The 24817-nt window shown below is 39.7% G+C and overlaps 1 protein-coding gene across 2 annotated transcripts in view; it reads left to right on the top strand.

Moving 5' to 3' along the window:
• Positions 1–23102, top strand: part of ITGA8 (integrin subunit alpha 8) — a 228174-nt gene extending 205072 nt beyond the window's left edge. For both annotated transcript variants that reach the window (XM_064284887.1, XM_064284886.1), the window contains 3 exons: positions 4740–4841; positions 17751–17873; positions 20005–23102. In XM_064284887.1, coding sequence (XP_064140957.1) covers positions 4740–4841; positions 17751–17873; positions 20005–20091 — 312 coding nt within the window. In that variant the 3' untranslated portion in view covers positions 20092–23102. The remainder of the gene's footprint in view (positions 1–4739; positions 4842–17750; positions 17874–20004) is intronic.
• Positions 23103–24817: the final 1715 nt, after the last annotated feature.

The following is a 24817-nucleotide window of genomic DNA, read 5'->3' as shown; positions in this document are numbered from 1 at the left end:
TGTCATTTCCCACCTCGGCAGGCAAAATGTTGGCATTTATTAGCTCTAAGACTTCCTCAAAGACTGAACAATGACAGAAACTATGTCATTTTGACACCTTAAAAAGGTCATCAATTTGAAAAATAGTAATTGGCCTTTTCAAATTATATTCAACTTCTCATAAGTGACATAGAGTTCACTAGAGTTTCAATTTTCCTAACTACACATTTTTTTTTTTTAATTGAATTGTCAAAAGGATGACTGAACCACTTGCATTTTTGATGATGGTCACTCTTGCTGATGGTTCCTCTGCTTTTTGGCTGTTACTTCTTATCTAAGAGTTGGGAAAGAGAAGACTTAAAATGAATTCCCAAGCCCGCATATATAGCCATGCATTCCTCCTAGTACTTCAAGCATCACATTCTACTGAAATGAGGGAGAAAAACTTTCCAGTGAAGCAGGACTGACACCATTACTGCACTACAGTTAAGGGAAGAATCATTAGTTTTTTGACTACATGCTTGAGTTCTATGCATAATATTCTATTTCAGCAGTAGGCTAGTAGAGTGAAAATTGCATCCTTATTTTTCTGTTAAAGAAGAACCAGTGTTTCCTGACAAAGTCAGCAGTAATCAAAAGACTTTCCAAACAAGAAATATTTAACATGAGTAGAGTCAGATCCAGGGCATTAGTAGTTCAGTGGTAAAATTCTCACCTTCCATGCATGAGACCCAGGTTCAATTCCTGGCCAATGCACCTCAAGCGTAGCCACCACCTATCTGTTAGTAGAGGCTTCTGTGTTGCTATGACGCTGAACAGGTTTCAGCAGAGCTTCTAGACTAAGATGGACCAGGAAGAAAGGCCTGGCAGTTTACTTCTGAAAATCGGTGAAAACCATACTGATCACAACAGTCCAGTCCTTTTGTGCATGGGATCACCATGAGCTCAGGGCTGCTAACAACACCACCAACAACAGAGCAGATCAGAACAGTCTGCAGCAGCAACATTCTGAAGTCCTTCCAAGGCAAAAGGCTACTTCCAGAGATGCAGGTGGCATAAGTCACTTTGTGTTTCCTCAAAGCCATATCCCAATTTTCTATACTTCCACAGTTTGTGCTTATTTCACACTTGGAAGCCAAATGCCAAAGAGGAGTGAATTATTGTGAGCTCTCTCAAAGGATATACTATATATTGGGACTCTTTTAATAGCTTTATCACACAACTCAGAAAGAGGTAAATATTTTCTGCCATCCTAATCCAAGCTAAGGAGCCCTGGTGGTGCAAGGTTTGTGCCCAGCTGCTAACCAAAAGGTTGGCAGTTTGAACCCACCCAACAGCTCAGCAGGAGAAAGACCTGGCAGTCTGCATCTGTATAGATTACAGCCAAGAAAACCCTACAGGGAAGTTCTCCTCTGGCACATGGAGTCACTATGAGTCAGAACTGACTTGACAGCACCCACCAGCAACAACAATCCAGGTTAGAGGTCCCTAGGTGGTGCAAATGGTTTGCACTTAACTGCTAATCAAAAGGTTGGAGGTTCAGACTTACCTGGCGGTACTGTGAAAGAAAGACCTGGCAATCTGCTTCCATATAGATTACAACCAAGAAAATCCTATGGAGCAGTTCTACTCTGTAACACGTGGGGTCACCAAGAGTAAGAATTGACTCAACAGCAACCACCAACAACGACAATCCAGGCTTGAAAGTTTACAATTCTCGGTTGACATGACTTGCTGAATTATGTTTGTGCCTGTCCACCTGGTGAACACAAACTGATCAGAAAAAGATTTTATTTAGGTTAATCCTAGATGATTCCCTGTTTCATGATTGTTGCTTGAAACGAAAATGTCCTTTACCGTTTAAAGTTTGACCCGTAATTGCTTAGGTTTTGTTGTTTCATAAGGCTTTGTTTCTGGTAAATGGTGGCTGTTTAAACACGGGCTACATAAAATGGATATGCAGTTAAAAATAATTATTGAGAAGAAATTAAGCAGCTGGAATATGGGCGTGGGAGAGCTCTTAGAGATGCCAGACACACTAGGTATTTAACCAACTAAAAAGCCCCCCTCTCCATCTGTTGCCAACTTTGTGACTTTCATTAGTACCACAACCATAAGCAAATCAGTGTGTAGAAGTCCATAATAGTGGCAGCCAGTGGGCTGCAAACTGCAGTTTAAATGATGTAGTAATGACAGAGGACCAGGGCCTTTTCTGAGGATTAATACCAAAGTGAGGCAAGTTGAAGGTCCACAGTATTACCAAGGGATATTAGCCTTGGCTGGTTTTTCAATCCTAAATCGCCTACAGTATGGCAGTGATTGCTATCCCACTGTTTGGAAGTAGATTGCTGTTTGGAAGAGCAGATTTTTTTTTTTTTTTTTAACATAAGGATAATATAGTTGTCGTATAAACAGGCAGCTGAAAGCATTCAACTTTGAACGCTGGACTCAATAACATCACTCTGCCCATAATTGTTTTTCATGAATTAAATACTTAACCCGCAACCTACAGCCACGAAGCTAGTGTATCTTGATGCCGACCCAGCTGATCATAGCCTAATAGTCCACCTTTCCCACTTCTTGGTACTCCAGAGCATTTTGGAAAAAACAAAAAAAAAGTACATCTTTCTATAGAAAAAGGTGGAAGAGGCCTTATTTTGGGGGAATAAATTTCAAACAAAATCAGATCAGCCTCTGGGTTGCATTGTTTATAGGCTATTTGTCTACCACCTAATGTGTTCAGGCCCCAAGCTGTGTCAGTTTGCATCATTGCATTGGATAGTGATGGGGAGAGCATGTCAGTATCCCCTTGTCATCGACTGCAGCCTCATTTTATATCATCAGCTTCTCTTTCAACTCTCCTTCACATCCTAATCTAGTTGGTGGAAGAGGGGGTCCAATTCCATCACTGGAAGAATTAAACCTTCAGCAACTAACGACAGCAGCAACAATCAGGAGTTCCTGGGTGGTGCAAAGGTTAATGGGCTTAGCTGCTAACCAAAAGATTGGAGGTTAGAGTCCACTCAGAGGCACTTTGGAAGAAAGGCCTGGCATTCTACTTCTGAAAGATCAGTCTTGAACACCCAACTCAATGGCAACAAGTTTGATTTCTTGGTATGTAGCATTTGCTGTTTTTTGTGGTGTAAATACTCCCGCCCTGACGAATTTCAAGCTACCAACGTGATGTCACCCAACCCTGAGTTGGGAGGAGATTCCCAGTAATACACCAATGTGGTATTTTTCTTTATAAATAAAATAAAGAAAAAAAAAACAAATAAAATAGACAGACCTAAATATCATCAAAAGCATCAGTAATAGTAAAATGTAATAAAATAACTAAGAAGTGTTGAGTTTTAAGCATTTATCATCTTTTTAAAATATAATTTACTTAATTTTAACTTCACATAATTATTTCTGAATAGTGGCTCTGTTTAACAGCTGGCACTCAAAATTCCTGAAATTTTAACAATCAGCCTTCAAGAGTCAGTATGAACCGACTACAGCACACTACTAAACCAAACCAAACCTGTTGCCATCAAGTCAGTTCTGACTCATAGCAACCGTATACGGCAGAGTTGAACTGCCTCATAGGGCTTCCAAGGAGTGGCTGGTGAATCTGAACTGCCGACCTTTCCATTATCAGTGGAGCTCTTAACCACTGCACCACCAGGGCTCCACCCCACACCATTAAGTAGATCTAATCCTTGTCTTAAGTTAAATGGAGAGGAGCTGCAGAAGCTTACGTTTTCAAAATTATTTTCCCTGAGTTACTCTTCAATATTTCATCTTTGATTTTAATCAGTAGTTAACATGAGACCCAACTAAACAAAGTGGATTTTTGTTGGAAAGTTCTGCCAAAAACAATGGATGGTGCTAGGTCAGTGATTCTTAACAAGCGTGATTTTGCTCCCCAGGAGACATTTAACAATTTTTTTTTTAGAGACATTTTGGTTGTCACAGCTGGGGGAGGTGCTACTGCCTTCTAGTGGGTGGAGGCCAAGGACGTTGTTACACAGCCTAAAGTGCACAGAACTGACCCCCGCAACAAGAAAGTATCCAATCCAAAATGTCAATGGTGCCAAGGTTGAGCAAAAAACCCTATACTAATTCCGCTGTATAAGGCAAATGTGGTCAATTTCTTTATAACTCAGTACCATTCTCTCTCCTAAAAGCTGGCATGTTTCCTTCTATCTGGTAACAAAATGTATACAGTCCATTGTCTTCCCTTTGTTCCAAACGAGCAGTAACTATGTAAGCCCTTGTGCTCTCTATTTTCATGGCTCTGATTTTCTATTTCTATTGTAACCTTAAGGAGCCCTGGTGCCACACTGGTTAAGTGCTCAGTTACTAACGGAAAGGCCGGTGTTTTAAACCCACCAGCTGCTCCATGGGAGAAAGATGCAGCAGTTTGCTTCTGTAAAGATTTACAGCCTTGGAAAACCTATAGGGTAGTTCTGCTCTGTCCTATAGGGTTGCTATGAGTCAGAATCAACTCAACTGTGACAGCTTTGGTTATGGTAACCTTACCGTACACAAGTCTTTTATTAATATGGCAGACTCTCTTTAGAAATAGGAAAAGGGTAAATGGTTGGGTATTTGGATAGATGAATGGATGGATGGACAGACTGATGAAAGGAAAAAAGGAAGGAGGAAATGTTGCTTTTGAAATGGAAAACACTGAAAACAATTGGGTGGATGTTAGCATAACTTTTAAAAAGCTTTATATGGAATACATTTAAGTAAAATGTTTTTACTTTCAGAGAAAAAACAACCCCTATTCTCTGGCATCCCTGGTGTCCTTTGAAGTTAAGAAGATGCCTTATAAAGATCAGCCAGTGAAACTCCCACGAGGAAGCATGGCGGTGAGTATCTTGAAAAAATATATGCACAAATAATTAAATTGAAAAAAAATTTTTTTTTTTTTATCACTGTTAAACTCGTGCTAGATGTAAGGGTTTATGCTGACTTGAGACAGGTTTTCATCTTCAGAGCCCTCTTTTCATATTTCACTGTGGAATTTCCCTGGAGGCTTTGATCTGCTTTTTAAACTTTCTGTATAAATTTCTATCCAAAAAATTACAGGATAAGACTAGTGCCATTTTCTAATCAAGCCACTTGTTTCAGAGAAGTCCAGATAGCCATGATCATTATACTGAGATCATACTGAATTCTTTTCATTTTAAAGACAGCGTGATGAGTCAAATGGGGAGGAAAGAAGAATCTCTTCCTCCTTGGCCAATCATTTTTCCTGTCTGTGCAAAGAACTTAATTTTGTCCTGGAAAAAAGAATGCACTATAAGCGTCATTTGAATCAACTTTTTTTTTAATTGAAGCTGTTAGATATTATTGTTGTTGTTAATTGCCATTGAGTTCATTCTGACTCAGGACAACTCCATGTGTGCAAAGTAAAACTGCTGCATAGAGTTTTCAAGATTGCGGGACCTCGCAGAAGCAGATCACCAGGCCTATCTTCCAAGGCACCTGTGGGTAGTTTCAAACCAGCAACCTTTCCAGTAGTAATCAAGTGCACTGTTTGCATCACCCAGAGACTCTGTTAATAGATATTACTGACACCCCAATACCTGTTACAGCACAACCTCTGCCATCCTCAGCAACCTGGCAGGACCCTGCAGAGAGAAACAAGGAATGGATGAAAGCGGATCAGCAGGCACAGTTATCCAAACTCTGCCTTTAAAGTTATTTGTGATGGTGATCAGAGATAGGGCTCTGGAAAGCGATTAGAAAGCATTTATCTTTTGGCTATTCTTTTCAACCCTCCACTTGAACTCTTGATCCCAGGTCCTTGTCACACAAAGTATGTTCTGCAGAGGTCAGCAGCATCAGCGTCGCCTGGGAGACTGTAGAAACAGACTCAGGCTACACTCCAGACCTTCTGAGCCAGGATTTTCATGCTGACAAAATTCTCGGGTCATCCATATGCACAGTAACCTTTGAGAAGCACTGCATCCGATGGTATAAAGTTAATACTATTGTAATCTTTATCAGTCTAGGTCTTAAAAATTAATTGTCATTTTTAATCTTTCTTGCCTAATCTAAAGAGCCCTGGTGGTGCAATGGTTAAAGTGTTTGGTGCGAACTGAAAGGTAGGTGGTTCGAACCCACCAGCCACTCTGAGGGAGAAATGACCTGGTGATCTGCTCCCATAAAGATTACAACCTAGGAAACCCTGTGGGGCTGTTCTACTTTGTCCTATAGGGTCACTATGAATCAGAATCAAGTCAACAGCACACAACAGCCTAATCTACTTTTAGTAATTTAAATTAAATCAATCCCTTGATTAAGGATTCTCAACCCTGATTATACAGCATAATCATTACTAGTGTGACTTTAAAAATACATACATGCTAAGGCCCCACCCCAAATATCAGGATTAAGTAGGTCTGGGGTGGGGCCAAGGAGCTCTGGTAATGCAATGGTTAAAAGTACCCAGCTGCTAACCAAAAATAAAGGTCAGAGGTCCGAACCTGCCAGCCACTCCAAGGGAGAAAGATGTGGCAGTCTGCTTCCATACAGATTACAGACTTGGAAACCCTATCAGGCAGTTGTGCTCTGTTCCGTAGGGTCGCTTTGAGTCAGAATTGACTCAATTGCAATGGGTTTATGGGGTTGGGGCCCTGGCACTGTGCTTTAAAAGCTCTACAAGTAACAGTTCTGAAGCGAAGCCAGCGTTGAGTGCCTCTGGCATAGGCAGGTAGCAGAGAGGAAAGTCCAAGGCAGGATCCCAAGGAGAGACAGATTAACTGGGCTGGCTCCCCCTGGCTCCCACTATGAGACCTTAGGGAAGTCACTTGACTTCCTTGCGGCTGTTAATATACACCTAATGAATTGCCAAGGTGAATAAAATTATTTCTGTAAAGCCTTGACATTGTACCTGAAACAAAGTATGTCTCAATAAATTTCAGCAACCTTCCCAAAATATCTTCCTTTCTGTGGCCAAGTTACATAAGTCAAAATTGGAAATGATAATTAAGATTTGCACGGTCAAAATATTTCAGTAAGCCTTGGTGGCATTTCAAAGGAAGCACTGCTACATCTTTCTTCATTTAGATTGCCTCTCTTTCTCTCACGAGATGTCTACTACAGTTTGGATTTACGTCCAACCTAGAAAGCAGAGGCTTGGCTATTTAATACTTAATGTCCAAAGAGGTTCAAAGCCTTGTAGCTCCAAGGGAGATAAATCTAGGCCCCCCCTTTTTTTTTTTGGTTTTGTTTTCTCTGAGCATGTGTTCCATAACAGAAACACATGTTTTCGTTGATTCCGTCAACAGCATTGCATCTTTCTGTACTGGCCACAGGTGACAGCCTGCTGTTCTCAGCTCATCATAAAAGACCCACCAGATGATCAGATACATGCTTCCCTACCCTCACCGCCCCTTTACTGCATTAGAAAAAAAGAAAGAGGTTTTGTTATCTGATGTAGATGATTTACCACACCAGTTATGTAAAGGTTATTGGAAAAACATTTTGGAATTGGATGCTCTCAAACCACTCAATAGCTGGCTAACTGGAGGTCTTGCCAGTATAAAGTTAACTATACAGTACAGAGAGCCAGTCTGGCTGTGGCTTGATTTGAGAACTGGAAGACCCTTTTTAATAGCAGTTTCTTCTCAACGTCTTGCCATTCTTATACTATGAAGAGAGCCCAGCAAAAGAGAGTTACATTAAGGTCTAGAATCAGTTGGAATAGGTAGTTTGAGAATCATCAGCACTCCAATCCATGCTTTGCAAATTTTCAAAGTCTCTCAATTCCTTCTTTTGTAATAAGACTAAGTAATATTTGCTTGTCTTCGTAGACCTGTGTGTGGGATGATTGGTTTGTTTGTACTCCCTTTTCAACATGGTCATAATTCAACCATTTCTTGAGGCATACATAAGCTTTGAATATTGAAGGAAATAGCCACCCCACCATCTGCAACTTGCACACTATTTGTGTTTATAACAAATGAATTCCTTATGCAACGTGATGCTTGTCATAGTCCAAGGTGAGGGAAAGGTTGCATGATGCAAAGGGATATGACTGAACGTTTAACCAGTACAGCCCAGCAAAAAAAAAAAAAATTACTCAGTTAATTGAACACTTTCTTTGCCTCACCAATGAACTTGGCCGTTTGTATGCCCTGGAACTGAAGCTGAATTCCATAATGCACGTCTACAAGGGAATATTATTGTCTGGTTTAACTCCAAAGGTGGTTCTTATAAAATATTTCATGAAAATCCTTGTTTAAAAACTCACCCATAAAGTGTGTATCCATTTGGTTTTGAGTCTCCTCAGCCAAACTTCAGCACCTTAAAATGTAATTCATATATTAAACAATTGTTTAGAGTTCAAACTTACGGTAGGGACTACTTGTCTCATAGTGGCTATTTAAATGTTAGCAAAATGTATGTTCAGCTAGTCCATTTTATGTTATAATTTTGTTGAAAATGGCACTGTAGGTAGGATATCTTGGTACATTTATTTAAAACATTCTTGTGACCCCAATGAAGTATGTTTACACAAGATTTTGTGATATATATGTACACATGTCAACATTAATTATGGTTGAAAATACAAGGAAGCTCTTTCCATCTACCTTGGTACTTGGTCAAAATATACAAAAACATATCATAAATGTCAATGATAAAATATAGGTATATTAAAGGTTTATTTATGGCCTTTCAACCTAATAAAGAACAATAAGATTTATGGTGTGATGAAGGTAAGATTAAATGTTCCTAATTAGTATCACTTTAAGAAAATCTACACCATTTACGAGGACCCCTGTTGGTCCAGTGGTTAAGCACTCAGCCGGTAATGGGAAGGTCAGTGGTTCAAATCCACCAGCCGCTCCATGGGAGAAAGATGTGGCAGTCTGCTTCCCTAAAGATTTACAGCTTTGGAAACTCTATGGGGCAGCTCTGTTATGTCCTACAGGACTGCTATAAGTCAGAATTGACTTGATGGCAATGGATAACCAATTATAATTTGTGGGTCCCACTTCCTAAGTTTGCATATAATTATAACAAGTGGATTTTAACTTTGTACACTATTTCTTTAAATAGCTGCAGTTCTTGATAAATGAAAACAGTTCATTTATTAGTTGGTTTTCAATTGAATTTTTCTCCCTAAGTTTTAAGTACTGCAGTTACTCAACTTTAACTTTCTTTCTTAAAGCAGTTGAAATGTCTAATCACATCAAGCCTATGTTCTTAAAGCAAACCTTTATTCCCAAATACACTCTATCTTTTTTCTGCCTTGGGCCCACCTTAACGCTGCAAGAATCTTGTAACAAGGGACTTTGGCAATTACGTTAATTGTAGCATTGTGTGAGATTATACAGAATGCTCTAGAGCTCCACTGTCCAAGTCGCTACAAGCCACATGCAAATATTAAGGGGGGCTAGTGGACTCAAGAACTGAATATGTAATTTTATTTCATTTAAACTAATGTAAATGTGAACTTAAAAACTCAAGCAGTACAAAATTGTCTTGGTTATCTAGTGTTGCCGTAACAGAAGTACCACAGGTGGATGGCTTTAACATAACGAAATTTATTTTCTCACAGTCTGGTAGGTTACAAGTCCAAATTCAGGGCATCGGCTCCAGGGGAAGGTTTTCTCTCTCTGTTGGCTCTGGAGGAAGGTCCTTGTCCTCAATCTTCCCCTGGTTGAGGAGGAACTTCTCAGGCATGGTGACCCTGTGTCCAAAGGATGCGCTCTGCTCCTCGTGCTGCTTTTTTGGTGGTATGAGGTTCCCAACTCTCTGCTTGCTCCCCTTTCCTTTTATCTCTTGAGAGATAAAAGGTGGTACAGACCACACACAGGGAAGCTGCCTTTACATTGGATCAGGGAGGTGACCAGAGCAAGGATGCTATTACAATCCCACCCTAATCCTCGCAATTTAAAATTACAATCACAAAATGGAGGACAACCACACAATACTGGGAATCATGGTCTAACCAAGTTGATGCACACATTTTTGGGGGGACATAATTCAATCTATGGCAAAAATATTTTCTCCTTAAACATGACTTTATTGGTTTGGTAGGACTACATTTCACTTCAACGTTGAAAACTTAGCGTCTGAATTATATGTTTCACATGTAAAATTTTCCAGTTGCCACTGAGTAAACTCCGACACATGGCAACCCCATGTCTGTCAGAGTAGAACTGTGCTCCATAGGGTTTTCAATGGCTGAATTTTTTTTTCAAAAGATCCCAGGCCTTTCTTCCAAGGCTCTTCTGGATTGACTAAAACCTCCAAACTTTTGGTTAGTAGCCAGGTACATTTACCACCTGAAGACTCCACTGGATTTTGGAGACTTAGTATAAAATAATAACAATGTAAAACATCTCATTTGTATTTTTCTTATTGATAACATGTTGCTAATAATTTTTATATTTAGGGATAAATAAAATTTACTGTTAAAATTAATGTTACCTGTTAATAATCTTTTTAATGTGGCCACTAGAAAATTTAAAATTACACGTGTGGCTTGTATTATATTTCTGTTGGACTGTACTGATCTAGAGTAGGATTACAGGAAGGTTCCAGCTTGGCACTGATGATGATAACCACAGAGCTTCAGAGAAGCTGGGATAACAAATAGTATTTGAAATGGATAAAAAATTCTTGCTATAAATCAGTGTTCAGTCATTAGACCCATTACTCTCGAGTCAATTCTGACTCATAGCCAGCCTATAGAACAGAGTAGAACTGCCCATAGGGTTTCCAAGGAGCAGCGGTAGATTCCAACTGCCGACGTTTTGGTTAGCAGCTGAGTTCTCAACCACGCGTTGAACACTAATGACCAAAGACCAGACGAGTTGTGGAATAACATCAAGGACATCATACATGAAGAAAGCAAGAGATCATTAAAAAGACAGGAGAGAAAAAAAGACCTAAATGGATTTCAGAAGAGACTCTGAAACTTGCTCTTGATCATCGAGTAGCTGAAGCAAAAGGAAAAAAAATGATAAAATGAAAGAAGTGAACAGAAGATTTCAAAGGAAGCATCAAAAAAAAAGATGGAAGTAATACAGAGAGTCACTATACAAAAAGAATTGGTTGACGTTCAACCATTTCAGGAGGTATCATATGATCAGGAACTGATGATACTGAAGGAAGAAGTCCAAGTTGCACCGAAGACATTGGTGAAAAACGAGACTCTGGGAGTTGACAGAACATCAGCTGAGATGTTTCAACAAACGGATGCAGCACGGAAAGTGCCCACTCGTCTGTGCCAAGAAATTTGGAGGACGGCTACCTGGCCAACCAACTGGAAGAGATCCATATTTATGCCTATTTCCAAGAAAGGTGATCCAACTGAATGTGGAAATTATCGAACAATATCATTAATATCACATGCAAGTAAAAGTTTGCTGAAGATCATTCAAAAGCGGCTGCAGCAGTGTATCAACAGGGAATTGCCAGAAATTCAAGCAGGATTTAGAAGAGGACGTGGAATGAAGGATATCATTGCTGATGGATCCTGGCAGAAACTGGAGAATAACAGAAAGATGTTTACCTGTGTTTTATTGACTATTCGAAGGCATTCGGCTGTGTGGATCGTAACAAATTATGGATAATACTTCAGAGAATGGGAATTCTGGAACACTTAATTGTGCTCATAAGGAATCTGTACATGGATCAAGAGGCAGTTGTTTGAACAAAACAAGGGCATACTGCATGATTTAAAGTCAAGGAAGGTGTGTGTCAGGATTGTATCCTTTCACCATAACTATTCAGTCTGTATGCTGAGCAAATAATCCAAGAAGCTGGACTATATGAAGAAGAACAGGGCATCAGGATTGGAGGAAGACTCATTAACAACCTGTGTTATGCAGCTGACACAACCTTGCTTGCTGAAAGTAAAGAGGCCTTGAAGTGCTTACTGATGAAGATCAAAGACTATAGCCTTCAGTGTGGATTACACCTCAACATAAAGAAAATAAAAATCCTCACATCTGGACCAGTAAGTAACATCATGATAAATGGAGAAAAGATTGAGGTTGTCAAGGATTTCATTTTACTTGAGTCTACAATCAACACCCATAGAACCAGCAGTCAGGAAATCAAAAGACACATTGTATTGGGCGAATCAGCTGCAAGAGATCTCTTTAAAGTGTTAAAAAGCAAAGATGTCACCTTGAAGACTAAGGTGCACCTGACCGAAGCTATGGTGTTTTCAACCACCTCATATGCATGTGGAAGCTGGACAATGAATAAGGAAAACCAAAGAAGAACTGATGCCTTCAAGTTGTGGTGTTGGCAAAGAATATTGAATATACCACGGACTGCCAAAAGAATGAACAAATCTATCTTGAAAGAAGTACAGCCAGAATGCCCCTTAGAAGCAAGGATGGCAAGACTGCATCTCAGATACTTTGGACATGTTAGGAGGGATCAGTAGTGGAGGACATTATGCTTGGTAAAGTAGAGGGTCAGCAAAAAAAGGAAGACCCTCTATGAGATGCATTGGCACAGTGGCTGCAACAATGGGCTCAAGCATAACAACAACTGTGAGGATGGTGCAGGACTGGGCAGTGTTTCATTCTGTTGTGCATAGGGTCGCTGTGAGTCAGAACCAACTCAACAGCATCCAACAACAGTCATTAGAAATTCTAAGAATTGTAACCATTTTTTAATTTATTACCCAATGAATACTTCAATCTAAGCTTCTCTGAGCTTGTCAAAATGAGCTGCAAAACCTGTATAAATATTAGAAATAGCAAGTTTTTAGTAATTGTTACCATCTCACTTCTTGCCTAGGCTTCCCCAGAACTGTTCTGCGATTTCCATGGTACAAATATACATTTAAATAGCAAACCTTGGTCCTATAAAAATGATGAGTTATGTCCTTTTCTTTTTCATTTGCTTCTATTGTTGAAATCTATAATTTATCTACATAGAGCATTAAATTTTAGGAATATCTTTGTTTTCCTGGTTTCTACTTGCAGATAAAATGTCCCATTGCCATTTACAGATGTTGAATATGTCACATGATTCCCTAATCAGTGTTTTACCAGAGAGACCTCCCTTTCCAAGGCATAAATACACCAAACCAAAACCATTGCCATGAAGTTGATCCTGACTCATGGCGACCTCATGTGTGTCAGAGTAGAACTGTGCTCCACAGGGTTTTCAAGGCTATGACCCTTCAGAAGCTGATCACCAAGCATTTGTCTGAAGGCATCTCTAGGTAGGTTCAAACTACCAACCTTATGGTTAGGAGCCCAGCACTTAATCATTTGTGTTGCCCAGGCACTCCTTAAGACATAAACAGGACTTTTCTAATGATTTGGGCTCTTTGCCTATCTCTTTACAGTACCAGTCACCAATCTCCTCTGCACTGGAAATCTGAAGAAATGCTCTGGGTCACATCCAACTACTGTTGGTTTTCTACATTTCTACTGTCTGTAGTATAGTGGCTTCTCTACTATGCCACGAAAAGCCTAGATAAGTTCAGCAAACTACTGGGGGGTGGCGGGGCGGTTTCAGCGCCTGCACCCATTTTAATCTGAAAAGTCGTGAAGATTTTTTTTCTTTTGCAGCCTTAGTGCCACATGGATGTCCCAATAGCAGAGTGAGGGAAGGGGGAGAATCACTCCCAGTTTGCACTCTTTTAAGACTCTTATAACCCTTCCCCTTGGTGAATTCCATCTGAATACATGTAGGAAATGTGTCTGACTTGCATAATTCGAAGGTTTTAAGTGTCCCTGGTGGTGCAAATAGTTAAGCATTCAACCACCAGCCAAAAGGTTAGCAATTCTAACCCACCCAGAGGTACCTCAGAAGACAGGCCCAGTGATCTGCTTCCAACAGGTCACAGCCTCGAAAACCCCGTGGAGCAGTTCTGCTCTGCATACACGGGGTCGCCACGAGTCAAAATTGTCTCAACAATGAACAACAACATTTTAAAATACTCACAGAAGAGCTGTGAAGAGGTATTTCTAAACGAACGTAAATGTTACTGGAAACAGACTGACAAAAGTCTCGATCATGAGAATTTCAGAATTCGGGAACTGAAAGGGATGGTAGTAAGCATGTACTCACAGACGTTTTCAAGACTCTGCTGTCAGAATCTTTGGAAGCTAGTGTAAATGAATGGCCACTCAGTTTTGTAACTATTAGCTGTAACAATGTTCCCTCCTCCAAGGGCCCTTAATAAGCATACCGTAGTCAATTTAATGCTTTATTTTTTCTTTTCCATCACTGTTGCAAAACACCCGGAACCCTTCAAAAATCTTTATTAGCTTTTTGTGAGGGACTTTCCTCCTTGTTCCTACAGATAGACCAGTTTTATAGACCATACATCAAAAACTGCAAGAGCCAAGTGGCAAAGGAGCCCAGCAAAGTACTCAGTGGGTGTTCACTCTTTCCATTCCTTTTATTTTTTATTAAACTAACAATTTGAACCTTGTAGGGCCCTTATTTATGACTCCTTTAGTGTGTTTTTTTACTTATAAAACTAGGGCTCTTTCCTATGTTTAACAGGGAACAGCAAGAGGTGACTTGAGGTATTAATTAAGGGAGAATCGAGAAGTGTCTGTTACCTGTCTTACCATGAATTGCCTATTAGAAAATTTTGGCAAGCTCCAACACTACACAAAATATAGAATATCCTTTCAATGGATTTGGAGCTTTGGAGGAAGAAACATTTATAAGCAACCTCAGAATTTTCCATGGCTCTAGATTTTCCATCAGTGGAGTTCCTGATTAGCACAAAGGGTTAAGCGCTGGACTACTCAACAAAAGGCTGCCAGTTCGAACCCACCCAGAGGCACCTTGGAAGAAAGGTTTAGCAATCTGCACCCAAAAGGTCACAGCCTTAAAAGCTCTATGGAGTGCAATTACACTTTGCCATGTGTCAAAATTGACTTGACGGCATAAATGATCATTACTGCCCCTTTTGGTTCCACAATGTTGAAATCCTCTTTACCAAAACTGTCAGGCTGCTCCCGGTAACATTAGGTTCACTTTAAAATCCCACCTCATGCACTTTCTGAGTACCTTAAAATGCTAGGATTGTGCACTGACTTCATACATGCCACTAGATGTCATTCACTAAAGCAAAAGGACATGAAGAGAAGTGGTCTAGTTCCTGACTTGCTCAGGTAGCCATGAACTTGCAAAAGATTGTTTTAGAATAAATTACTTAGGCTGCAGAATCTGTGTCCTGACCTTGTACTGAGACAAGCAGTATGAGGACAATGCCATCATGGTCATGGGATGTTGCCTTCTTACTGACGGGTCAGATGAAATACAGGTAATACTGGTGAGGGAAGTTAACAGGCAAAGGAAGAAAGTATAGCAATGAGTAGACGAACGCTGGCTTTTTTCTCACTGAGAGCGTGTATCAAGTATAAAATAAACCAAGTCCCTAGTGAGCACTGTTGTCAGTGTGGAATCACTAACAGTCTCAGTGCTCTTGTTTAGTTTAGATAGAAATGGTGTTTGCAGCTGGAGAATGAAGTGAATTAAATCATTAGGGCTCAGCTGTGGTTAAGAAGGCAGAAGAAAGAAGGGACTGTGGAGAGGCCAGTACTGGGGTTCAGGCTGTGAAAGCATTTGTGTCTCCAGCCAGGGTAGGTTCCAGAGCCACCGAGCTCAGTTGTGATTTTATCCTCTCCTTACTCTCATGGGTTATAGAATTGTGCCTGGAGCTCTTGACTACATGCCAGGGTTGGAACTGTGATCCCTCCAGCCAACACATTTAAAACTAGGAACACGTAGTCCAGTTTGGCTGAGGTAGTGCTTCTTGTTAGTTGCCATGAAGTTGCCGCCAACTTATGATAACCTTACATAACAGAATGAAACGTTGCCTGGTCCTGTGCCATCTTCATGATCACTGGCATGTTTGAGTCCATGGTTGTAGGTATTGTGTAATGCCTTCCAACCTAGGGGCTCACCTCCTAACACTATATCGGCCAGTACCCTGTAGTGATCCATAGAGATTTCATTGGCTAATTTTCAGAAGGAGATTTTTAGGCCTTTGTTTCTAGTCTGTTTTAGTCTGGAAGCTTCACTGAAACCTGTCCTCCCTGATTGACCCTGCTTGTATTTGAAATACCAGTGGCATAGCTTCCAGCATCACAGTCATACACAAGCTACCACAGTACAACAAACTGACAGATGGGTACAAGCAGCACTTACTCTGTAAATCCAGGTATGCTTGCCTTGGTGAATAAAATTTGGTTTTGTTTGGACTGTTGCTTCTTTGCTACATGGGCTTCCGGAGGCACAGGCCACCAGTGCATGGGCAATAGGGGTTGCTGCTTCTGCCCACACAGGAAGTATGGCTGTTTAATATACGCTGAGCATGCTGTCCTGGTAGGAAGGTCTCATCTCTCCAAGTTTTTTGGCAGCAATGGGGGATGAAATAGGTTCCATTCCCCAGCTGTTTGCTGTAATTAAGATCTGAGTATTAGGTATTTAGGATTGAAGGGACTTCCAACCCATCAGTACAACTAAGCATTCATTTACTTCACTCACTGCAGTTACTTTTATAAAATGTAAGATGACTAGCCTCGCACCCTGGGTATTCTTCACCAATGGGGAAGGGCTGAAGGGACGAAGAGACCTGGCACAGGCACTAGCTGTGTGAATCACTTAGCCCCTCTGGATTCAATTTTCTCATCTTTAAAATGAGGGGATTGGATTACATGATTCCTGATCCACCACCCATCTGTCAGTTTGTCATACCTTAGTGGTTTGCCTGTTGCTGTGATGCTGGAAGGTATGCCCCCAGTATTTCAAATGCTAGTGGGGTTACCCATGGTGGACAGGTATCAGCAGAGTTTCCAGACTAAGACAGACTAGGGAGAAAGGCCTGACCATCTACTTGCAAAAATTTGCCAATGAAAACCTTACGGATCTCAATAGAACATTGTCCATGCTTTGGACACATCATTAGGAATGATCCATTGCTAGAAGAAAGCATTGTGTTTGGTGAAGTAGAGGCCCAACGAGGGCAAGGAAGACCCTTGGTAAGGGGGATTGGCACAATAACCTCAGTGATGAACTCTCACATGCCAGCAGTTGTGAGGATGACACAGGACCAGGCAGCGTTTCATTCTGTTGTACTTAAGGTCGGCATGAGTTGGAGTTGACCCAATGGCGGCTAACAACAACACCTTCTTACACATCCAGTGGGCCATCTCAGTCCTATGCAGCAACATGCGTGGACAAATTTGGCATTCTGTGGGGTCTACTTCTGGATGTTGTTGCCATAAAAAGTCCAGCTCAACTCAATTTCATTCCTTTCCAGAGATTTCCTCACAGGTGACCTGGTTGGTTCCTGGTTCAACTGAATTCCTTTCTAGGGTTTCTGTGCTGATCATAAGCCAACTAGCGCACCAGTTTCTGTAATCAGACTTTCACGTGACCTGGGAGACCTAGGAATGTGTTAGTTTTTAAGATCCATGTCCAAGTGCTGAAGCCCCTTAAATCTCCCCTGGATAATTTCATCTATTATATAGATCCTTTCAGAACTATCCCTAATGTTGTACAGTGTAACCTGTGAGAGCTGGAATTCAATGGGACTGCTTTGTGTTTCTGGATCTTGCAAGTTTTCCACCTTTGACAGGATGCAGTCTTATCACTTTTCGATCACTCTCTATTAGTGGAAAATATTTGAGTTTTCCCTCTCTGACAGGTGGCAGCCTTGCACAGGTTCTGGTTTTCACAGGTTTTACTATATTGGTAATTACGGCTTCATTTCACCACGTAATTTTCAAATTAGAGCTCATTTGTTTTATTTTCCATTTCAGATTAAGACGTCAGTTATTTGGGCAACCCCAAACGTTTCCTTCTCAATCCCATTATGGGTAATAATATTAGCAATACTTCTTGGATTATTGGTTCTGGCCATTTTAACCTTAGCTTTATGGAAGGTAAGTTTATTTACTTTTCTTTCTTTTTGAGTGGAGACACTGCAGAGGGGATTTAGAAAACTATTGGTTGAGGTTTTGAAAGGCAATGCTAGAGGCATGATTTGGGGACTTTTAACAGTCTGACGGACATAAAGGGGAAACTGTGTCTTGTTTGCTTTGGCAAATGTAATGTGCTTATATAGCTGACATTTAAGAAGACCGTGGGTGTTTAATGTTGCTTTCATCTTGAGATTTCTTGTAAATAAATGTAGAGAGAGTTAGACATTGTTAACTAAGACCTGTGATCTTCTTTCCAATTTGCTTAGAGTGGTAATGTTATTATGAAGACTTCTTTTTCTCGTTTAATTACCCAAGGTCTTAAGCTTTTTATTGACATGGTCCTGTCCTCAACCCTTGGGATTTTTCTTTATAAGGACTACAAAGTTGCAATTAATAAAGAAAAATTTTGACTTTGTTTACTTGAATTATCAATTAGGCCAAATGGTTCACGCATCTTATAATATTCCTGGACTTGATTTTTAATCTTGCCAATTAGTCTGACTCCATTAGGAAGCCTTAACTTACTCTTTGATGTGTTTTATTGAGGTTTATTCTAGAAACCTAGGATAAGAATTAATTTCTGGCCCAACATCCCCTGTGGCTGCCAAGTTTCACTGAGTTTTCCATTCCAAACTGGAAACAATGTCACAATTACATGTCTATACCAGAATTAACCCAGTGGCATTTTAGCTAGCCACTATTGTTGCAGTTCTCTAAAAACAATGTGTTTTATTTTTAAACAACACACAACATGCTTAACAGACCTATAAACTTAGAAAACCTCACCTGTATGAGCTAAATAATGGCTTTCCTAACCATTATCAGCTATGTGGTGCTGCCCTGAGCCCAAGGTAGCTATTTTGCACCTTTATAAATGTATTTTTGTGTTATTCTATTATTTATAGTAAGTGTATTTCCAAAGATTAAATGATACAATGATATGTGCTAGTTGAAAGAATGTTCTACTAACCCTAGGAGACAAAGACAAACCCAGTGAATTGGGCTTCTAACCTATAATCAACAACAAAACAATTAAGAATTAGGGTTTCTGGTTTCTAGGAAAAGTTATATTCTCTTGGATAAAATACGAATTTGAAATTAAAGAGAATGAAAATTCTAAAATTGCCTATTCTCTAAATTTCTGATCAATCTGGCAAATCACAAAGATTCCTGTGCCTGTCTGGGTCTAGGATCAAAATAAAAGCAACAAATCTAATTATTCTCTACATATTACATGTCCCACCAAATGCAGAGGGATACGCAACCATCTCCCACTTCCTGTAATCTAGCCCAAGATCGCCCATAGTACACTTCAGGAGGAAATTTCCCTTTCCTTTTTTTTTTTTTTTCTTCTTTAATGAGCTGTTAGTGTGGCTGCTAGCTCCAGAAAACATGTAGGAAAGCATAAAAGGACACCTTGGGACACACTGCTGTAATCCCAAGAAAATATCCAAGGGCCATCAATGGTCTGTATAAAAGAGATTCTACCACCACATGGCAGTAGGAAGGACAGAAAGACTCCACCACCTCCCTCTCCACCTTATGAAACTGCCATAAATTCCTCTCCACAGTAAAGGACACACTGCTTTCACCTCCAAATTTGGAGAATTGGGCGGGCTATGGAATCCTGATGGCTCAGTGGTTAAGAGCCTGAATCCAGCAACCACTCCTTGGAAACCCAATAGGGCAGCTCTACTCTGTGCTATAGGGTCACTGTGAGTTGGAATCAACTCATCGGCAGTGGGTTTGAGTTGAGTTAACCCCCAAAAAACCAAACCTGTTGCTGTTGAGTTGATTCTGACTCACAGCGACCCTATAGGTCAGAGTAGAACTGCCCCATAGAGTTTCCGAGGAGCACCTAGTGGATTTGAACTGCCAACCTTTTGGTTAGCAGCTATAGCACTTAACCACTATGCCACCAGGGTTCCCTTGAGTTGGGTTAGGCAGATTATATTCACAGAACTCCAAGTTCCTTATAAAATACAGAAAGTAAAAATTCGGAGTATTACCCGGCATTCTTAGACGAGGGGATTCACATGTCAAAGTTCCCATAAAATGACTTATTTTTATCACCCATTTTTCTTTTTCATAGTGTGGATTCTTTGATAGAGCAAGACCTCCGCAAGATGATACGACCGACAGAGAACAACTGACAAATGACAAAACCCCTGATGCATGAAAAGGGGAAACAAAGACCAAAAAAAATCAAACACTGGTCCAGTTCAAAGGAAAGAAAGGACACAGGGCTAAATAGAGGCTTTCCTGTACCTGCCAATGAGCTAGGAAATGGAAGCCCCCTGAAAAATATCACCTCATCTATGCAGTGCTTTGGTGAAGTTACCACGGGAGTCGAATGACCCTTTTGGGACGTGAAACACCCTCAACACTGTAGAAATGATTACCAATAGTGGAAGATTTCTTTTGCCTTAGTCGTTCTGTATTTGATAGACACTTTAAAATGTATATGGGAGCTTGGATGGCTTTCCAGGTAAATCCAACTTAAGTTGCAAAGATGAAATGTCTGAATTACTGTAGAATTTACGAGGTAGACTAGGACAGAACCTTCCAGCACTACTGTATCCAATGGAATATATGACACCTCCCTATGGAAAAGAAGCATTTCTTATGATATTATGGCTCAGGGAGAGAAGCAATATGTTGTTGGTACTGTGAAAGTACTTTGGAAACTACAAAGAATAATCTTGTAAGTGAGGACAGAAATTTATTTATTTATTTTCCATTTCTCCAGGTTGAGAATCTGGTCTTCCAGAAGACTTGGGAATTAAGATTGGTTAGCTAGTTTTCTGTTTTTGTTTTTTAATCACTCAATCTCCTTCTAAGATAACCATTTTTGTGCAGCTAAATCGCTTAAGGGAAGCTTCTTCAGAGTTTAGACAGTGCTAAGAAAAAGCAAACTGGTGTTAGGAGTCAGTTTCTCTTAAAACCTTGCCTTTCTCTACCCGAAATTACTTTGATTCACGCTATTCAGGAACTCACATCTGCTCAAGTTAGCTTAGAATGTTGAGTTTATATTTCCTTTTCTTTAAAAAAAAAAAAATTCTTTCCGTTGAATTAGCTAACAGTTCATGAATTCCAAGATACTCTTTATCCTGCCTGGTGTTTAAAAGTAATGTTAAAATTTCTAGAGTTCATTCATTTAAAAAGTAATTTAGCAATATTGGTAAATACATTATTTTTAATATCTGTAAGAATCAACACCAATATCTAGGTTTGGATTCAATACCTATTTTCTCTGTATGCCTCACATTTATAAATATGGAGAAAATATGTTGAACATAAATAAGGAAATATAGTTACACAGGTATGAGATTAACTTAGAAAATAGGAATTTAGAATTTTATCTAAAATTACTTATTTCAACCTTACTACTCATTTTTACTGGTAATTGTTATAGTACACAACTTTGGAGACTAATCTCTTCTTTAAGCTATTTTTCATCATCTTGAATTTAACCGTCACAAAAAAAATTGATTTTTAAAACTGTCATAAATAATCCATAATCCTGTGTAGTATTACCATATTTGAAGTAAAACCGACCAGCCAAATTCATATAGTCTGCACAGTTTTGTATCCTTTATATAATAATGAAAAATTACAATGAGGAAATGCTGAACAAATTTCTATGTGCAATATTGTATAGACCTATGTCTGAAGCATGTTTACACTGGCATTAATTATCTTTTTTTTTAAGATCTTGAATATTAAGTATGATAGAACAAACTGACCAGAATCCTGGAGTTTACAAAGCAGTTGGAAAAAAAATGTATTCTAATTTCAACACTCACACTTTATTTGAAAGAGGAGCCAAACTCACAGACACTAAATTTTAAGTCATGCTTTAACCTGGAGAGGAGCCATTTGGCTACAGCTGCAGAAATTCATTGGAAACCAAATGAAAGGCATATGGAAAAATACAGTGTTGCAGTTCAGATTGTTCCTGCCTGTGAATTAAATCCTGTCCTGGTAGCTGCTTCAAGCCTGTCAAGAACTAAAATCTGGCTCCCAGTTTTGGTGAAAGACTGTGGATGAGAATTCCAAGTGGCTCAAAGAGATTGAGGGTTCCACACCAGCCTCTGGGGGTCTAGGTATTAGTTCTGTCAGTAGAGCTGGTTTTACAGGTAGGTGGCCATCTCTGTAGTATAATTTGAGGGATGCCAGACAGATCTCTGCCCCCAAATAATGCCCTAACTCCTGTCATAAAAGTGCCTGAAATTTCACCAATAGAAATTAGCTCCTCGGGATTTCTAGTCATAAAAAAAAACAAACCAAACCCACTGCTGTCGAGTCGATTCCGACTCATAGAGACCCTATAGGACAGAGTAGAACTGACCCAAAGAGTTTCCAAGGAGCACCTGGTGGATTTGAACTGCTGACCTCTTAGTTAGCAGCCGTAGCACTTAACCACTACGCCACCAGGGTTTCCCTAGTCATAAAAGGCCCCTGCAAAAAAGGCACCCCTTGCCTTTGAAGCTAACATTCCTGAAGGAACTCGGAACTTTTAGGCGAGCTAAACACAAGGCCCTGTGGACACCTGGAGGAAACTATAGATTCCGGGAGGAAGATTTGGTCACAGAACGAACGGGAGCAAGACAGGAGGCAAACAGCCTTCCTCACGGTCTCCACTGGAGTGGTCCCTTCCTAGGAGGGGCTGCACCTTCAGCCTGCCCACAAGCACAGCTACCAAAGGGCATTTCACAGAGGGCCATCCTGCACACAGGGGCCTTCTTGGCCACTTTGGATGTGGAATCAAGTGAAGGAAGGGAGAAAACTGAAGTCAGGTGACCTTTCCAGTTGTATTTCTTGAGCAGCCCCATATTTCTTAAGAACATTCTGACAACGCACTGAGTGTATCTGTTTCTCGTTAGAGCATTGCCGTTTGCTTTAGCAATTCATGATGTGCTATTCTCGTCTTAGAGCCTATCTTTAAAACTCTCTTTTTAAATTCTTGCAGCTGGTTTTTAAGACATAGAAAAATGGGCAAATTTTGTTGTATAAATTTGGAGGCTTTTATAGAGGAAATAAACTGTATGTACTAGTCACCACTGAAAGTCCACTCTTAGAACTTAACACTTTTCCTTGTTTTATTTAAATACCGGTGTAGGTATCTGTGAAGATATTCATGTACCGATTTACTTTGTCACTAATACAATAAAAAAATTAAAGACATTATGACATGCTTTGGTTTATTTCTCATTGCAACATAAAACTTTCCCACAATGACCAGGCATCAAAGGTTCATGTCTTTATACCTTGATTCTTCACTATAAAAATATGCAACATTGGAAGAAATTTGAAGAAGCAAAAGTAAGACACTCCTTGGGATGATAAAAACGTTCTAAGTGTATATTGGAGTAATGGTTGCACAATTCCATGAATATAATAAAATCACTGAATTGTACACTTTAAATGGGTGATTTTTATGGTATGTGAATTATATGTCAATAAAGATGTTTTTAAAATTTTTTAAATCACTTCTATCATCTTTATACAACTGATTTCTCTATATTGCCTTTTTTTTAATGTCATGGTTATGTATTTTTGTATATGTGGTGAAAACATATACAACAAAAACTTCATCAAATCAGCAATTTCCACATGTACAATGCAGTGACATTAATTACATTCTCATGGTTGTGCAACCATTATCACTATCCTTGTCCAAATTATTCTACCACCATTAACATAAGCTCAATGCCCCCTGAGCAAAACTCCTCCTGGTAACCACTAATAACCCTTGGTTTTTATATATTTGCTTATATCATGTATGTGAACTCATATAGTATTTGTCCTTTTGCAACTGACTTATTTCACTCAGCATAATGTCTTCAAGGTTCACCCATGTTGTGGCATGCATCAGGACTTCATGTCTCTTAATGGCTCAGTAATATTCCGTTGTATGTATACACCAGATTTTGTTTATCCATTCATCTGATAATGGACGTTTCTGTTGTTTTCACTTTGGGCTACTGTGAAAAGTGCTGCAATGAACATTGGTGTATACTCTCTACACTGCCTTTTAATTTTTGCCTATATGTAAATCTTAGTTCCTTTATGAAGATTTCCCTTCTGTCTTTAGCAGACTTCAGTGCTCCTCCTGCCCTTCGGTAGCAATTTCCTGAATTACCATGGTATCTTTATGCAGATAACACACGTCTTCTACGTTTGTTTGCCAACCTCACCCTCCCCTCCACCACGAGGTATTTTCATAAGCACACTGTACTAATTTTTTTACAACAACATGTAAAAAAATTGGCATAGCTGCACTTACAAAAACACCTCACAGGGGAGATCACGGTTGGCAAACATGTGGAAGGCACTCATTATTTTCACAAAAATGAGTATCTTCCAGCCAGACTGACCCTCAGTGTGAGCAGGAACCATGTCTTTTCACCTTTGTGTCCCCTACCCCCAGCACAACACATAGTCAGTGCTTAACAAGATTTCTTGAATGAAGGAATATATATAAGTGCATAGGAATAATCATGGTGAACACATATATTTGTAATTTGCTTCCATTGCTAAGAACCGCAGTACACATATTTTTACATCCTCCTCTCTGTGGTGTTTAATACACTTATTATAATAGTTATCCCATGTTCTACTCAATTAGTGGACCATCATTTGCTTAATCTTCCCCTTCTTTTAGGGAATATTTGTTCATATTTAAGAATAACATTAAATTGAATACTTTCACACATAGATATCTCAGGGTTCTCTAGAGAAACAGAGCCAGTGATATATATACACAGAGAGAGAGAGATTAAGGAATTGGCTCACGCTATTGAAGGGGGTTGGCAAGTCCAAAATCTGTAGCTCAGGCGACAGGCTGGAGATTACTGAAGTCTTAAAAAAAAAAAACCAGTGCCGTTGAGTCGCTTCTGACT

This window comes from Loxodonta africana, chromosome 4 (genome assembly GCF_030014295.1).
Source record: "Loxodonta africana isolate mLoxAfr1 chromosome 4, mLoxAfr1.hap2, whole genome shotgun sequence".
Lineage (NCBI taxonomy): Eukaryota > Metazoa > Chordata > Mammalia > Proboscidea > Elephantidae > Loxodonta > Loxodonta africana.
The sequence above is the reverse complement of the archived record's forward strand: the minus strand, read 5'-3'. Positions and strand labels throughout refer to the sequence as shown.